Here is an 18,415-nt window from a genome sequence, read left to right on the forward strand (position 1 = left end):
AGATGGCAGAACAGGCTACAAAATTTTAAACTCTTCAACTCCCCAGATCTATCAGGCCACAGCACTGCTGAAAGTAATTGCTTTCAGTGGTTTTAGTTACTCCTGAAGCTGCAGGCATGTCATTGTATGAGGATTTAAACCAGATGTACAGCATCAGTTGCACTTACCCTCACAAAGCTACATAATAATTTTCAGCCCAGTTATCTTCAGATTCCAACCCAAACTACAGAATTGAAGGGACAAGCTACACTGTAGAGTCCCAACTATAAAGCTTCAAAATAACAATTAACATGAGAAAAACCTTGCTCCCTATTCCACAGCCACATCCACTTGATATTCCATAGAACTTTGCCTTTTCAAGCACCAAATCCTGATCTGACTCCAATATGGAGAATGTAAACGGGTTTGCAGTATGACATTCACATGTACCTGCCGCACAGGAAGCACTTTCTCCAGGTCATTCAAGGTAATGTTTCCATCCTCTTCAAACTTTCCCTTCACCATCCTGCACAAATGACAAGAGGAGCAGCATTAGTCCAGAGACTTTCAATCTCCACAGGCACAAAGGAAAGGCTGATGATGTTCTAGCAAGAAGGTGCAGTATTTCTGACTGCTGCAACTCAGTAGGCAGCTTCTCCCCAACACAGAGAATGAATACATGTGTTTGCAGAATTCACCTATTCCCCTTCATAAATACCATTTGCAATTTTGAAAATACTTAAGTTCTTCCTCCTATCCCGCCTTGTGCTACAATTTAATTTTTCCATCCACCCATTCACTGTAGAATTCCCCTTACAGTACATTCATTTCCCTTACTGCAGAGTGATGAGGAGACAAAAACAATCACCCATCAAGTGAAAAATTAATTTGCCCATGATCCTCCCAGTAGAATTCTTTGGAGTACATTAACCGACTGAGTCATAGAAAGCAGAAGTAGAAACAGTTGAGAAAAGTTTATTTAAAAATCAGTCAATATTTCTGAACCGACAATAAGATGGTGATACTGTAGTAGAGTTCTCTCATGAACTTCCTTGCCTGTTTTTCTCCAAAGCCGTTTATCTGTTCCAATAAAGTCAGCCGCCTTAAAAAAATGCCTAAATTACTCCATTTAAAGAGTAATGGAACATTAAAATGGTTTTATTTTTAAATTTGTGAGCTTCAGTGAAGCCATATCGACATAAGCAGCTCTCCTTTCGGATAATTCAGAGATCAGTGGTTTTGGGTTGAAACAGGAAAATTCAAAACCTTTTTACAAGCACATGGCAGATTAATCTCTTCCATAAAAAGAGCAGTATTAGTCCATCAATCCTTACAGGCACAAAGGAAAAGCTGATATTCAAGCAATTGCAGTATTTCTGACACTGCAACTCAGTACGCAGCTTTGCCCCAACACTGACAATGAAACACATGTTTTTGCAGAATGCATCTATTTCCCTGGAGGTGTTTTCAACTTAAGTATTTTTGTTGAACAGTACGGTGGCTCAGTGGTTAGCACTGTTGCCTCATAGTGCCAGGGACCCAGGTTCAATTCCACCCTCGGGCAACTGTTTGTGTAGTGCCTGCACATTCTCTCTGTGCCTGCGAGGGTTTCCTCCTGGTGCTCGGTGTCCTCCCACAGTCAAAAGATGTGCAGGTTAGGTGGAATGGCCATGGGATCTGGAGGGTTACAGGAATAGAGAGGGGGTTGGTTCTGGGTGGGATGCTTTTCGGAGGGTTGGTGTAAACTTGAGCCAAACGGCTCGCTTCCACGGTGTAGAGATTCTGTGAACAATTATTGATTGTTTGGATCATGTAGGTGCAGCATGTAAAGGAAAATCAAACGAGGAGGACCACACACTGCTTTACACAAATACAATCTGCATTTACCAGGTGTTTAAGAGCTGAAAGAGCATTATGGAAAGAAACTTGCAAGTAATATCAAATCGAGCAACAATAGAAGTGAGTAGTCAGGGCCAATGTAGGCCCATGTAAAAGTCATAAATGTGGTAGAACAGTCGAAATAAAGAAATGAAGGACATGCTGACTAATTACTTTCAGTATTGATGATAGAGGAAGATAAATAGCATGTCAGACATTTCAATGAGAAAGGAGTTACTGCTATACCTCGTTATTTGCAATGAGGTGATCTATGTTTCAATGGGAGGACATTTGAAGGAGAGCTATCCCTGCATCATTACGTTTAGGTGGATTGTACAAAAGGGCAAGGAATGACTTAGAATAAGAATAATTAACCAAGGAAATGCCAACTCTAACAGGGTGAGAGTGGGTCAGATAAATTGGAATCAAAGGTCGGCAGGCAAAATGTGAAGAATGGTTTGCCTTCAGTTCGACAAAAGTATATTCCTATGTAGTGGAAACGCAAGGCAACCAAGTCCAGAGGTCCCTAGATGACTGAAGAGATAGAGCGTAAGATGAAGGAGGAAGAAGTGTGTTTATGAGCGATGACAGTGGATAACATGACAAAGATTCAGAAGGTTCAGAGCAGAAGTAAAAAACACACAAGATAAGCAAAGCAAGAGTCTGAAAAGAAACTAGCAGTTAACATAAATGAGGCCATAATTTTCTAAACTTCCTTGGACTGACATTGGTGCCAAAGGGCTGGAGAATTGCAAATCTTTGTCAAAAGAAGGTGTTAAGGTTAGTCAGTCCAGCAACGACAGACGCCAGTCACTGACTTTTCTCTATATGCAATAAGTCAGAACAAAATTAATTGTCACTTGAGAAAAGGCATGTCAATTAAAGAGAGCTAGTATGGATTTGCTAAGGAATAAAAAACAATATGGCAGCATCTGTGAAGAGAGAAACAGAGTTAACGTTTGAAGTTTGACATGATGTTCAGTTCAGGCACATTTCTTTCAGCAGGAGCCAGAGGTAAGAGGCTGTACTAGGGATGATTTAAAATTGAGCGTGGGGGCTCTCAGGCCTAATTTTGGTTCAGGCAGGTTCCTTTCAGGAGGAGCCAGCAGCTACCCATTCCGGGGAAGTACCCTGCTGAAGTCACAGGGAGATATGGGGGCAGAGTTCCCGATGGATTGGTACTGATCAGGCGCTAGTTCATATTAATCCAGTGCAACAGTTGAACAAAGTCAGAAGTCACATGACACCAGGTGACTTCAACCTGGTGTCCAACAGACTTCACCTGAAGGAGCATTGCTCCAAAAACCTGTGATTTCAAATAAACCTGTTGGACTATAACCTGGTGTCATGTGACTTTGTCCACTCCAGTCCAACACCGGCACCTCCACATCATGGCTACAGATGAAGGAATCACACTGCAGTACAGGGTATGTGTGTCTCAGTTTTTCTAAAGGTTGGTACAGTTAGTGTATCTTCTGGTTAGTACGGGGAGTTCAGATATTAAGTTGGGGGATGCTATTTGTTCAAAAGTAATAACTAAAATTTTAATTAGCCACCTAAAAATTAACAGAGGGTTACGCATCTCAGTTGGTGGTGCTTTGTGTTCCACCTACGAGATGTAGGCAATCATGGACATGGAGGCTATCCAGATAATTACACCTGCAGGAAGGGCACCCAGTTTCATCTGCTCACTGAACAAATGGATCAGCTTGAGCAACAGTTTGAGGAACACACAAATGGTGGACAGCGACATAGATAGGATTCATAGAAACATGGTCATACCCAAGGTACAGGAAAATGTGGAAGCCCCCTGCAGCTGTCCGCCTGTCAAACAAGCATTCTATTTGAGACTGACAAAGGGATTGGCCCATCAGGTGACAGCAGCAGCAGGCACAGGAGCGGCCCTATGTCTGGCCCTGCTATACAAAGTGTAGCAGAACAATGGTAATTGGAGATTCAATAATCGGGGCACAGACAGGCACATCAGTAGCCGCAAGAAAGACTCCAGGATGGTATCTTGCTTCCTTGCTGCCAGGGCATAGAGATCTCTGAGCAGGTACAGGGCACCCTGAAACAAGAAGGGAAATGGGCAGAAGTCATTGACCATATTGGCACAAATGACAAGGTCCTGCAACGACAATTTAGGGAGTTTAGTAGTAAACTAAAAAGCAGGATGTCTAAGGTCGTAATCTCAGGATTACTTCCCATGCCATGTGCTACTGAGGTGAGGAACACAGACACAGTACACTTGAATACATGGCTTAAGAGTTGGTGTAAGGGGGAGGGCTTCAGACTTGTGGATCATTGGAATGTCTTCCAGAGAAGGTAGGACCCGTACAAGAAGGACGTGTTGCAACTAAACTGGAGGGGCACCAATACCCTGGCAGGGAGGGTCTATTGTGCCACTTTGGAAGGTTTCAACTAGTCTGATGGGGGGTTGGGAACCAGAACATTAGATCAGTGAGTATAGAGACTTGGGAAGAGCTTGAGTCTAAGTCAAGTATAGTTAAGAGCAGTCAGGGTGAAGTTGCTCAGCTCAGTGGAATTGGAGGCTGGGATTCTATTTGTTTCAAAGAAAGAACTATAGCAGGTAAGACAGGTGAACTTAGAGCCTGGATTAATGAATGTAATTGTGATGTTGATGGTATCACAGAGAAATAGTTGAAAGAGGGACAGATTTGGCAGTTCAACATTCCGGGGTATCAGTGATTTAGACGAGACAGAGGAGGAAGCAAAAGAAGTGAGGGAGCATATCACAGCTGTGTTGAGGGAGGACTCCCTAGAGGGATCTTGCAGTGAGGCATTATGGGTAGAGCTCAGGAATAGGAAGGGTGCAATCACAAAGCTGGATTACACTACAGATCTCCCAACTGCCCATGAGAGATAGAGGAAGAGATATATATTCAGATTCTGGAAAGATGTAAAAATAACAGGGTTGTTCTGATAGGTGATTTTAAATTCCCTCATACTGACTGGGAGTCCCTTAGTGCCTAGAGTTTGGATGGGGAGCTATTTGTTAGGAGTGACCAGGAAGGTTTATTGAAACAGTATGTGGATAGTCCCAACAAGGGGAGGCCATATTGAACCTGTATTGGGAAATGAGCCCAGCCAAGTGATCAAAGTTTCATGGGGGAGCATTTTGGGAATAGTGACCATAATTTTGTAAGTTTTTGGATACTTATGTATAAGGACAAGAATGGACATTGGATGAAGGTGCAAAATTGGGGCAACTATAACCAAATTAGGCAAGAATTGGAGAATGTGGATTGGGAGCGGCTGTTTGAGGGTAAATTCACATCTTACATGTGCAAGTGTTTAGAGTCCTATAAAAATGAAGGACAAGAATGGCAAGATTCAGGAACCTTGAATGACAGGTAGAATTATCAGCTTAGTCAAAAATAAGGAAGCATACCTAAGGTCTAGGCAACTAAATATAGAAGAATATAGAGAAAACAGGATGGAGCTCAAACAGGGAGTTAAAAGGGCTAAAAGGAACCATGAAATATCCTTGGTTAGCAGGGTTAAGGAGAGTCACAAGGCATTTTATTAGGAGCAAGAGGGTAGCTAGGGAAAAGGTAGTGAAGGATAAAGGGGGGATCCAAAGGAAATGGGTGAAATCCTTAATGAGTACTTTATGTCAGTAATTACCAAAGAAAGAGAGGGATGTGAGGGATATTGAGATTAGGGAAAGGTATCTGAATACACTTAAGTGGGTCAAAATAATAAAGGAGCAAATGTTGGGTGTTTTGAAATACAGTAAGGTAGACCTGTTCCCAGGCCCAGACGGGATCTATCCCTGGATCCTGTGGGATACAAGAGAGGAAATAGCTTAACAGATATCTTTGCATTCTCTTTGGCCTCAGGCAAGGTTCCAGAGGACTAGAGAATGGCCAATGTTGTTCCTTTGCTTCAGAAGGAAAACAGATAATCCAGGAAATTACAGGTCTATGAGCAGTGACGGGTAAGCTGTTGGAGAAGACACTGAGAGACAGGGTTTGGTCACATTTGGAAGCAAATGGACTTGTTAGTGATACGCAGCATATGTTTGTGTGGGGAAGACCATGTGTCACCAACTTGATTGGGTTTTAAGAAGAACTGACAAGAATGATTGATGAGGGAAAGGGAGTAGGTATTGTCTACATGGACTTTGGTAAGGCATTTGATAAGGTATCTCATGGCAGGCTGGCAAAGGAGGTAGAGTCTATGTGATCTAGGGTGAGCTGGCTAGATAGATATAAAACTGGCTCGGTCACAGAAGATAGAGTAGTGGTGGAAGGGTGCTTTTCAGAATGGAGATCAGTAACTAATGGTGTTCTGCATTGTTCAGTACTGGGACCTTTATTGATTGTAATTATATATAAATGATCTGGAGGAAATGTTGGTGGTCTGATTAGGAAGTTTGGGGAATGACACCAAAATTGGTGGAGCTGCAGATTGTGAGGAGGATTGTCAAAGAACACAGCGGGATATAGGTAGATTGCAGATTTGGGCAGAGAAACGGCAGAAGTTTAATCTGACAAATGCAAGGTGATCAAATTCAAGTGTGCGAATTATACTCTAAATTGCAGAATCCTTAGGAGCATTGACACAGTGAGGGATCACAGCATACAGGTCCACAGATCCCCGAAAGTGACAACACAGGTGGATTTTGTGGTCAAGAAGACATACAGTACAATTGCTTTCATTGACTGAGGCATCAAATATAAAAGCTGGTAAGTTATGTTACAGCTGTGTAAAACTTCAGTTAGGCCACGTCTGGAATCTTACGTGCAGTTCGTGTTGCCACACGACCAGAAGGGCATGGATACTTTGGAGAGGGTGCAGAGAAGGTTTACCAAGATGTTGCCTCATCTGGATGGTTTTAATTATGCGGAGAGGTTGGATAAACTTGGACTGTTTTCACTGACAAGACAGAGGCTGAGAGGCGACCTGATAGACGTCAAGAAAATTTTAAGAGGCATAGCTAGGCTAGGTAGTCAGAGGATGTTTTTTCCCAGGATGGAAACGTCAACTACAAGACTGCACAGGTTCAAGGTGAGGGGGAGAAAGTTTCGGGAAGAAGTACAGGGAAACGTTTTCACACAGAGGGTGATGGGTGCCTGGAACACACTGCCAGTGGAGGTGGTGGAAGCAGGCAGGTTAGCAACGTTTAAGGGGTATCTTGTAGACACAAGAACGGGAGGCACACAGAGGGATAGAAACCCCATATGGTCAATAAGTAGTAAGTCTAAATAAGAAGTCGGCGCAGGCTTGGTGGGCTGAAGGGCCTGTTACTGTGCTGTACTTTATTGCATATTGTTTTTTTATGATTCTCCTAATTTGTTATGGGCAAGTCATGTTTAACTACCTTGCTGGAGATTTTTGGAGCTATAACAAAGGAGAGTTGATAATGATAATACTGTTGGGAGTCGTATAATGAATTTCCAAAGGCATTTGATACAGTGCCACACAACAGCCTTGTCAGCAAAAAAGGAATAATAGTAAGACAGATACAAAACTGGCTGAGTCAAGGAGACAACAGTGGTTAATGGATAGTTCCCAGCTGGAGGAAGGTTTCTCATGGAGTTTCTCAGGGGTCAGTTTTGGGATCCTTCCTCTTCCTGATGTACATTTGTACCTAGATCTTGTTATCTAGGGCATAATTCAATATGCTCAGTTGATATGAAAGTTGGAAGCATTGTGACCTGTAGTGAGAAATGTGCAGAATTTCTAATGGACATAATCAAATTGGTGAAACTGGTAGACAAGTACCAAATCAAATTTAATGCAGCATATTGAGAAATGATTAATTATGGTAGAAAGAACATAGAGACATGGTCTAAAAGAAAGGGTACAATTCCAAGGGATGCAGCAGCAGAGGGACCTGGGTATAAATGTTGCATAAATTATTGAACCTGACAAAATAGGTTGAGAACATACATAAATTAAACATATAGCATCCTAGGCTACACTAACTGAGACAGACAGCATAAAAGCAAGGATGTCATTTTAAACATACACTGAACACTGGTTTAGCCTCATTTGGACGTCTTCATCAGCTTTGGGCACCACACTTTAGAAAAGGTTTCGATGCAAATAATGTAATTGTGATCCAGTAGCACTTGGTTAAAGAACCAAAATACGCTCAAATATAGGAGGCTGGATGGAACAGTGAATAATCACAGATCATAGCAATTAATTGTCCATTCATCCAAGGAATCTTGATTCAAATCTTGTCGACAGTCAGCAAATGTAACTCCATGTAAACTAGAACACTGCTGCTTGTGTCATGTGGATCTTCACCACAAAACTGCTCATGATATTGTGGCATTGATCTTAGAGAGGTAGATACTGAGGGATATGATCACTGACGTACCAGAGGTCACTACATGGGGAAGGTTATAGAAAGTTAAACTTTGCATTTGGCCTGTGCTCCATCTGACAGAATATTGCATATTCAATGCCAAAACCATAGTGAAATCATAGCAGAGGGTTCCAGCACCGAATTTATAAATGCAGAAAAAAAATGCATATGTGAAGTAGAACTCAGACCCCCTTCTATGAAGCTACACAGACCAGTAAAGAATGTTCTCTGTGAGTAACAGATGTGGTTGATTTTTAACTACTCTATGAATAGGCCCAGCAAGTCAGTCTTCTCACACTATTAAACAAGAAGAAGCTCCATCACCATCTTCACAGGACAAGCTGGGATGGCCAACAAATGTCAAGCTTGCCAGTAATGTCTGCATCCTGAGTACACATAATACTGGAGAACAGGATGCAACTTCTCATGCAGTGGGGTTTCCTATCTAGGATTGTTCATGCAGAGTTCTGAAGAATGCTCCTCCATAGACTGCTTTCCTTCCTCTCAGTCTCAGAAAACAATGTGTTCATTTTGAGAGCATCCAAGAGGGAGATTGTGGGATATGGTTCTCCAACTGGGAGAAACATCAAGAATTGCCCTTTGACATTTGGAGAGATGATACTTACCCTTCTTGATCAATGTGGGGGAGGTACTTGGAAGCGTTTTGTATATGCTTTCGATGAAACGAGTTGGTGAAATCTAATTTCTCAGGCTGCAGATCCCATGTTGCTCCACTGTAAGAAAAAACCCGCACATTATAACTCACAGGGAAACAGGCCTGCATCATGCAGTCTTCAAACTAGTCTCTGGTTTCCAGAGGGACAGGCCCATAAAAGTCTGTCTTCGGTTGAACAGGAAATTTCCTTATTCACTCTGCTTTCCAGAGGAATAGAGGTGTACCTGATAGACCCCCTTCTCCCCATCTGTTTGTATTTTCAGTTAATAATCTACACCTTTCTGGAGATATCCTTCTCTCACTCAGCTCTCCCCCCACATTCAGTACCAAATTGAAAGAATGAATGATATGTTCTCAAGTTAGGCTTTTTTTAGCCCTACTCTGAAAAGAGCCTGCTATGTGCAAGGAAACAATTGTTTCTCAAATCTTCAAAGCTGTTTGCACTAACCCATTTTTTTTTTTAAACAAAGCATTAGAAGGTTCAGCTTCAAACATGTAGTTACAGCTATGAGAGAAAGAACTGCATTAGAACTCTCACAGTCTAAGAAGATGAAAGCTGCCATTTTTCTTTTTGTCATTACTTGGCAAAGCCTTTCAGCAATTTTAACAACATACAGCACCAGATCACAGAAATTATGAACAAAGATGGGTAAAAGCCATAGTTTATTGGCAAATGTTCGGTATAAAGAAGGATAAGATCAGAATAACAGACAGTTGTACGCCGACACCACAATTTGTACACAAGCAGAATGGGACAGAATGTGTTGACAATGGAGGACACAGCAAGCGAGAGAGAGAGAAGGTGAATGTTTCTAGACAGGTTTATTAAACAGGAGATAGAATTGTGCTCCTTCAATTATAATATCCTGGGTATAGAAGAAGATTTGTTGTCTCTTCTCTCCCCTTTACCAATAAGTTGTTTTTACAGATTCAAAACTCTTAAGAATATTATTTGCATTGTTTATTAAAACAGCATGGGGAGTACAATATCATATTATTCAAGTTACCTACTAAATCACACTATTTCTACAGTATCAGGGGACTCTATTTCCGTGAGCTGAAGTTATTTTTGAAAATGATTGACCTAGAAAACAGAGTGCTCCCTGGAGATATTGAAACTCCAAGGGTTAAACACTTTATTTAAATTAGAAAACAGGAAGTCACAACAATTTCCATGTTACAGTCAAAATCATTTCTGTGCAAGATAGAAAGATAGGTTTACTTATTTTCAGTTTCCTCTGCTGCTTTTACTTCTTGTAGTCTCTCTCTTTCAAGCTCAGCATGACCTGAAGGTAAAGCATCACCATTATTAAAATACGAATGCCTTTCCCTTGTGCGTGGGCGTCTGATCTGGATGTGCACAGAACAGTCCAAGAGATCGAGTGCACATCTCTGAGCTACAAAAAGCATCACATGCTAATGCCTGTTCTGGTAGCTGAGCTGCATATTTTTCAGAATGGCGAATCTAGTGACAGAACTAGAAAAGCTAAATAACATTATTCCTTCTCAATGAGAAAGCTAATTTCCAATTTGGAATAAATAGAGGATGGCGAATCATTGAGAACAGCAGAGAGCAGAGGTTGGGGTAAGACAATTGAAAAGGTAAAAAAGCGACATACCTTACATTCTCAAAAGTGTTAACTGCCCAGATATCTGTCCCCAAAATATCGTAAGACGTCTCTTGATTACAGTTCTACAAATGGAGGAAAGCATCACAGACTCAGTATTTGCATAAACACAATTACTAATTTTAAATAATTATAGAAAATAAAATGTAGTGTTGTGCTGCTAGCCTTCTTGCAGTGGTAACAATTTCACCTCTGGAATAAAAGGGTCATGGACTCAAGCCCACTGCAATGTCTTGAACAGATGAACTAGACTGGCATTTCAGTGCAATGCTGAGGAGTGTTCGAATAAGCTTGCTGGCTCAATTTGAAAGTTCAAAACTGAAATTTGTTAGGTGTCGATACTAAAGAGAGGGCAAAGACAGGTTGAGTACAATTTCACTTTGCTATAATAGAATCGTGAAACTAATTCCAGAGTCTGAAAGTTGCTATTTATATGCAAATTCTACTTAGCCCTTGAACTGGGACCTCCTTTTTTTGTGTTTTGAATCTAACACATTGCTTCAGTGTGGCTATACTTATTGATCTTCGAAAAATTGTTCAATGTCTTCAAGCTTTGATTAATTGTTTTTGTTTAGCCTCTAGAATTCTACATAATGAAACATTTATTTTAAGCATGCAATGTCAAAAATTGCCAGGTTACATGTCAAGTAAAATGTTGTAGTTTCATAGTAATAGAAGCAAAAGTAGGCCATTTGGCCCAACGAGCCTGCCCACTAAGATCATGGCTGATCTATCTCCTCCTACCTGTATTATCCCCATAACCCTTAATTCCCCTATCATGCAAAAACCTCATCCAACAGTGTCTTGAATATATTTAATGAAGCTGCCTCCACTGCTTCCTTGCGCAGAGAACTCTAGAGATTCAGTAATCTCTGGGAAAAGTAGAACAGCAGCTCCTCCTCATCTCTGTCCTAAATCTACTCCCCCTAATCTTCAGGCCATGTCCCTTAGTCCTAGGCTCATCCACCAGCAGAAACAACTTGCCTGCCTCTATCTTATCTATCCCTTTCATTATTTTCTATGTTTCTATAAGACCCCCTCTAATTGTTCTAAATTCTAGCAAATACAGTCCCAGGCAGCTCAACCTCTCCTCGTAGGCTAACCCCCTCCTGTCTGGAATCAACCTGGTGAACCCCCCTCTGCACCCCCTCTAAAGCCAATATATACTTCCTCAAGGAAGGAGACCAGAACTGTGCGCAATACACGAGGTGCTGCCTCACCAACACCTTCTACAATTGCAGCAGAACCTCCCTGCTCTTAAATTCAATCTCTCTCGCAATGAAAGCCAATATTCCCTTTGCCTTCTGACTACCTGTTGCACCTGCAAATCAACTTTTTTCGATTCATGTACGAGCACTCCTAAGTCACTCTGCACAACAGCATGCTGCAATCTTTCACCATTTCAATAATACTCTGACTTACTATTTTTACTTTCATAGTGGATAACCTCACATTTATCAACATGTACTCCATCTGCCAGACCCTTGCCCACTCACTTAACCTATCTACATCTCTCAGCAAACCCTCCACATCCTCTGCACAGTTTGTCTTTCCACTCAATTTAGTGACATCAGCAAACATGCATACGTTACACTCGGTCTCCTCTTCAAAATCATTTATCTACATCATGAACAGTTGCGGGCCCAACACTTACCCCTATGGCACCTTGCTCACCACTGATCTCCAACCAGACAAACATCCATTTATCCCAACTCTCTGCTTTGTATTGGTTAACTAGTCCTCCATCCATGCTAGTAAATACATGGATGTACTCCCGTTGTTCACCACTACATTCATACACTGTGCCTCTGTCATAACATTGTTAGGGCTCCTGAACCAGAATGCTGCAGGCCATCCTTCTCTCTCTCGCTCTCCTTTTCCGTCCCTTTCCTTATTTTTTCTTTCATCTTCTGACGTCATGGATGGAGCATGGTCAGTGGGCCATCGGCGGCGATGGAGCTTGGTGCCTGGAGCGGTCTGGAGGCGAAGCCCAACGCAATTGCAGGACTGCAATGCAGAACATTTTCCTTCTTTGTTTCTAATTTATTCCTAACATTTTGTATCTAGGTACCTTTGTACATAAGATGGCACTGTAAGTGGCAATTTTGTAAACATTTCACTGCATTTATGTGAGTACATGTGACAATAAACTCAATTCTAACTTCAGAAAAGTACTTTATAATATGGCAGCGATTTATTTTTCATTCCCTACACATTGTCCGCTACTTTACAGAAAGACTGCCAATTCACAGTTTCTTACTTTGAGATACTGATATAAATGGATGGCAGAACTTCATCCAAATTTCATACAGAATCTTGTCATTTCAGTAAACCAAAACCCAAATTTCATTCATCAACCCATTCCTTCCAGCCATTTTCTTAAATCAATAAGGAAAACAGATTAAATCCTCACACCAAATTACCTTATTAGAAAGGCTTTGCTACATGGAACCATTAGTATCATGCAAAATAGGCTTCACTATATCCTTAAAATAATTGTTGACATCATGTTGAAGTATGTAGATCAGCATCATCTCCCTTTAAGTTTTTCAGATTGCATCTGGAATTGCTATTAAGTGCAAACCTTGCTAGTTGACCAAAATTCTTGTTTACAGAGACTTCCAATGAAACCGAAGACTGGTTTCAGACAATGAAATGAAAATAAACATGAAGAATTCTGACATAAGCAGAACATATGAAATCTCCAAATAACATGAAATTCTCTACAGTCTTTGGCACTGTCAATTCACACAGTACTAAAGAATCCTCAGGGATTCCCATAGATCTAGAACAGGATCCAACACCCAAGCCCTTTCCTCCTCCAGAAGAGGAAAATCAACCTGAACCGAAGGAAGCCCAGGTTAAAGGATTGGATCAGATAGACAAACACCAGCTCCCCTTCAACTTAAATTTTCAATTCAACACTTATTGTTCTTCCAATCATTATACAGTGTAAAGTATTAAATGGTTATTTCTTCTCATCAATAAGTGGTCCACCTTGTTCTGAGAATAGTAGAGAAGAAATAGACATCCCAACCTTATCCAGACTCAGAGCTTTTCTGGTTTATTGACAAAGAGTATCATTTTGTTTTTGAAATACATTTCCCACAGAGCGTCAAGTTCTTGGGAATTGCGACCACCAAACTGTTCTGGTCCACCCAATCAATGCGACAGTCAAGAAAGCACAACAGTATCTCCTTCTTCAGGAGACTAAGGAAACTTAGCACATCCACAAGGACTCTAGCCAATTTTTAAGATGTTTTCTATGGTGCATCTATATCTGGATGCATCACAGCATGGTCTGGCAATTGCCTTCCAAAGACCGCATGAAACTACAGAGAGTCGTGAACACAGTCCAGTCCATCACACAAACCAGATTTCCATCCATTGACATCATCTATACTTCCTGTCCACATTGGGAAAGCAACCAACATAATCAAAGACTATCCTACACTGGTTATACTCTCTTCCACCCTCTTCCATCAAGCAAAAGTTATGAAAGTTTGAATACATGTATTAATAGATTCAAGAACAGCTTCTTCCCCACAGTTATCAGAATTCTAAATGGACCCCTTAATTCTGATCTCTCTCTCTCTCTCACACGGTGGCTGTAACACCCTATTCTGCACTCTGATGCACGTTGTATGGTATAATCTGCCTGTACAGCACGCAAAATAACATTTTCCATTATATCTCAGTACATGTGACATTGATAAACCAGTCACTGAAATTCATACGCCATATTAATCATTTGTGTAATAGGAAGACTATTTTACTTTAAACCACAGATAAGAAAGCAAAAGAAAACTCACCAATCGGCTTCAACAAGCTATTCTGAGACTGGCTGCCTTGGGTTCCTTTTCTCGCTTGTTCCGCTAGTTTGTGTGGACTGCTTGTGTCTGAGCCCTTGTCTTGTCTGCTCCTCTAGTGCTGCTGACAGCTTCTCAGGTAGCTCCTCTCTCCTGGGTGATGCTGACTGACTACCTTGAGGTGCTCAAATTACATGTTATAGGAGGTGATGCTAACTGCTTGGTCTGGTGTCTCCTTTTTCCAGCTTCTCTTGTGAGCTGTCTTCCTGATTCTATGCTGTCCGTCCAGTGTAGGCATGTCCACTGTACAGTTCAGAAAGATTCTGAGTCAGGGATAGTGGAAGGAGTGCAATAGATTTCCCAAGTCAGCATGATGGGTAACTTGGAGGTGAACCACACATGGTGGTGCTCCTATGCTTACGCTCCCTTTGTCCTTTTAGGCAGTAGAGGTTTGGAAGCAAAGTAGCCGAGGAAAGTTGTGAAATGATGCTGATCAAATGTCGCAGTGGTATGTAAAGGTTAGATCGTTAGATTCTCAATTGTTAGAAATGTTCAAAGCTGGTCCTTCTGCAGTGCAAATGTTTCCTTCTACTTATCAGCTCAATACCTGAACATTGGCGTCTTCAGTGTCTGAGGAATTGCAATTGGTTCTGAATGTTCCAAACATCAGTGAACTTCCCCATTTCTGTCCTTAAGATAGAGAGAAGGTGATTGATAAAGCAGCTGAAGATGGTTGGGCTTAGGACATTACACTGTGACTGAGTCAAAATAAGTAGAGTAAAACAAATACCCTGCGACAAAAGGGGTCTTATGGTGCAGTGGTAAAATCCTTACATCAGAGTCAGGAGGCCAGGCTTCAAGTCCCATCTGCTCCAGTGGTGTGTAATGCAAAAGTGAGGACTGCAGATGCTGCAGATTAGAGTCAAGAGTATGGTGCTGGAAAAGCACAGCAGGTCAGGCAGCATCAGAGGAGCAGGAGAATCGACATTTTGGGCATAGCACTTCATCAGGAATGTGTGATCGTATTAATCCCTGAACAGGTTGATTAGAAAGCATATACTATGGGACAGAGGAATCTTGTGGCACAGTGGCAGTCACCCTGAAGATCTTTGTTGAAGTCTCACCTCCTCTGGTGTTTTACCATACCTTAATAACTTGATTAAAATAACTACCCTGGGACAGAGAGGGCTCTGTGGTGCAGTGGTAACGGTTCTACCCCGTGCGAGGAGCCTGGGTTCAATCCCACTTGCTCCAGAGTTCTGTAATATCGTCTCTGAACAGTTGATCAGAAAACATCTCTATCCTGAGGTAGAGATGATTTGTCTCCAACAATGACATGTATCTTGCTGCATGATCAATTTAATTCTAGCCAGCAGAGAGCTTTCCACAAGTCCCTTGGACATTGAGGGCAGTCAATCTCACGGCTCTCCAGAGTTCAGCACTTTTGTCCATGTTCGGTCCAAGGCTGGAATGAGCTGAGTGGCCCTAGCTGAACCTCAGCACAGTGAGCACATTATAGTTGAATAAGTGACATTTCATCGCACTTGGACAACACCTTCCATAAACCTGTTAATGGGTCAGTAAGTTGGCCAGATTGAACTTGTTCTGCATTTTTTCATACCTGGGCAATTTTCCACAATACCAGATAGATGGCAATGTTGTAGCTGTACCGGAGTGGCGGTTTAATTTGGAGAACAAATCTTCAGTACTACTGCCAAGATGTTTTCAGGGCCCAAAGTTTCATTTTTTTCAGTGCCTCCACATGGAGTCAATCAAATTGCAAAATGCTGATGATCTTAGGAGGAGTCCAGGATGACATTTGTGGCTGAGGATCATTTCAAATCCTTCAGTCTAGTCTTTTGTACCAATATGCTGGGCTCCCTCCGCACTCTACCTTAGGAAAAATGGCCCATTGTGGGAGAGAACTGGGGAAATTGGAAGGTGCTGCAATTTTTGGCTCAGCCTCCTCTATTCCCATTACCAGCAGGGGCTCACAATTAGATGGGAAATTCTTTTACTGAGCCGAGAAGTCCCACAACATAGATTGCACTCCCACAGCAATGAGGCAGATTCAGACAGGAGTTGCAATGGGAGCGGAAGTGAGAAGATCATTAAGGAGTAAAATAGCAGAAATTTCCCTTGAGGTATCAATTAAAATGTTGCATTTCAAAGCTCGTCAAATATGCCCTTGGGCAAAAGTACACTAGTTTATATAAAATGTACAGTCATGATAGTCTTACCAGACATAAAGCTACCTTCTTATTAGACAGAGATGGCTGGTGGTGGTTTAACCAGAGGGTCACCACACCTCAGGCGAGGGGAGAGGCTGAGAAGGAGAATCCTGCATGATAACCTCAGCTGGCGACACTCTGCATTGTAAACCAGATATCCAGCCAACTGAGCTAACTTATTTGCTCAATTAAAACGAAGTTGCATCAAGACACTATTCAAAAGGGCCACAACACACTGCAGCACACCAGAACTGCAAAAAGAGGAAGAGGAACACCTATACAAGGTATTCGCCAAAAACGGATATCCTCGCAATTTCATCAACAGATGCCTAAGGGAAAGACAACGGAACGAGGATATGCCGCAACCCAAAGGACTAGCCACACTACCATACATCAAGAACATCTCGGAAATGACATCCAGACTACTGCGACCACTAGGACTTATAAGAGCACACAAACCAACAGCCACACTCAGACAACAACTCACCAGAACGGAAGGACCCAATACCCAGCATGAGCAAAACTAATGTAGTGTATAAAATCCCATGCAAGGACTGCACTAAACACTATATAGGACAAACAGGAAGACAGCTAACGATCCAAATCCACGAACATCAACTAGCCACGAAACGACACGACCAGCTATCCCTAGTAGCCACACATGTAGACGACAAGCAACATGAATTTGACTGGGACAACACTACCATTATAGGGCAAGCCAAACAAAGAACAGCCAGGGAATTCCTAGAAGCTTGGCACTCATCCACAAACTCCATCAACAAACACATCGACCTGGACCCAATATACCGGCCACTACAGCGGACAGCTGAAACTGACAACCTGAAGCGGCAGGGACAGGCCACTATAAATGCCGGAGGAAACACCACAGAAGCGCTTCACAGGAGGCTCCCAAGCACTGAAGATGTCACCTAGACAGGGGACGAAACGTTTGCAACAAAAACTTCCAGCTCGGCGAACAGAACCACAACAACGAGCACCCGAGCTACAAATCTTCGCACAAACTTTGAATGACAATCTATATTTAGATAGCAACTTTAATGTAAAGAATGGTCTCAAATTGCTTCACTCATTATTAAACAAAGTATGACACCAAGCCACATAAGGATATATTATGTCTGGGACCAAAATGTCTTAAAAAAGGATGAAAATGAATTAGAGAGGAGGAGAGGAAAGTAACCCAGATTTGGGGACTGAAACAATTGAAGGTATGGTCAGCAATGGTGGAGCAACTATAATTTAGAATGAAACAAGATTACAGGATGGGAAACAGTTGCAGGGTGAGGGTAGACTACATGGGTGAGTGGGGAGCAAAGCTCTGCAGGGGTTTAAAATCAAGACACTACTTAACCAATGAAGATCAGCGAGCAGCAGATGTGACAAAGGAAAGGAAACTTGCTGCCTTTAGTTTCCAGCTAGCTGTAGCTTTGAATGTCTTTCCAGCATCCTCAACAAGAAGTCATATTAAGAGTCAGTCGATGCAGACCAGCCAATGTATGCACTGCATGTGCAAAAACAGTTCTGATACATTTACCTACCCCTGTTACTAAATTCATGCAACCACTTCACTTTCATGCATTTATTCAATTTAATCCTGAATTTTAACAAGGGCCTGGATTGTAGTTCAATGGCAAGCGATGGGGTGGAAGGAAAAGATGGGAAGTTTGGAAAGTCAGGAAACTCAAAGGGCTGTGGGTTTCTCAAATATCCTGCAGTTTTAACCTGTAGGTCAAAGAAACCTGCTTCACCAGGCAGGTCTAGTGGTGGACTTCCAAATTTGGATGGAGGGCTGCAATGGTGGCCAGAAAAGGGAGCAGACTGATTGAAAGGGTGGGGTATTTAATTGGGTAAAT

General features: G+C 41.9%; 1 protein-coding gene across 4 annotated transcripts in view; it reads right to left on the reverse strand.

Moving 5' to 3' along the window:
- ctif (CBP80/20-dependent translation initiation factor) overlaps nucleotides 1-18,415 on the reverse strand; it is a 253,655-nt gene that overhangs the window by 118,736 nt on the left and 116,504 nt on the right. For 3 of the 4 annotated variants that reach the window (XM_043717817.2, XM_043717902.2, XM_043717726.2), the window contains exons 4-6: nucleotides 10,496-10,569; nucleotides 8,827-8,934; nucleotides 430-505 (exon numbers count right to left, since the gene is read on the reverse strand). In XM_043717817.2, the coding sequence (XP_043573752.2) occupies nucleotides 430-505; nucleotides 8,827-8,934; nucleotides 10,496-10,569 (258 nt within the window). The remainder of the gene's footprint in view (nucleotides 1-429; nucleotides 506-8,826; nucleotides 8,935-10,495; nucleotides 10,570-18,415) is intronic. The other variant, XM_043717988.2, reaches the window with a different exon arrangement.

Source organism: Chiloscyllium plagiosum, unplaced genomic scaffold, assembly GCF_037043375.1.
Source record: "Chiloscyllium plagiosum isolate Xiang-an unplaced genomic scaffold, Cpla_swu_hap1 HiC_scaffold_1, whole genome shotgun sequence".
Taxonomy (NCBI): Eukaryota; Metazoa; Chordata; class Chondrichthyes; order Orectolobiformes; family Hemiscylliidae; genus Chiloscyllium; species Chiloscyllium plagiosum.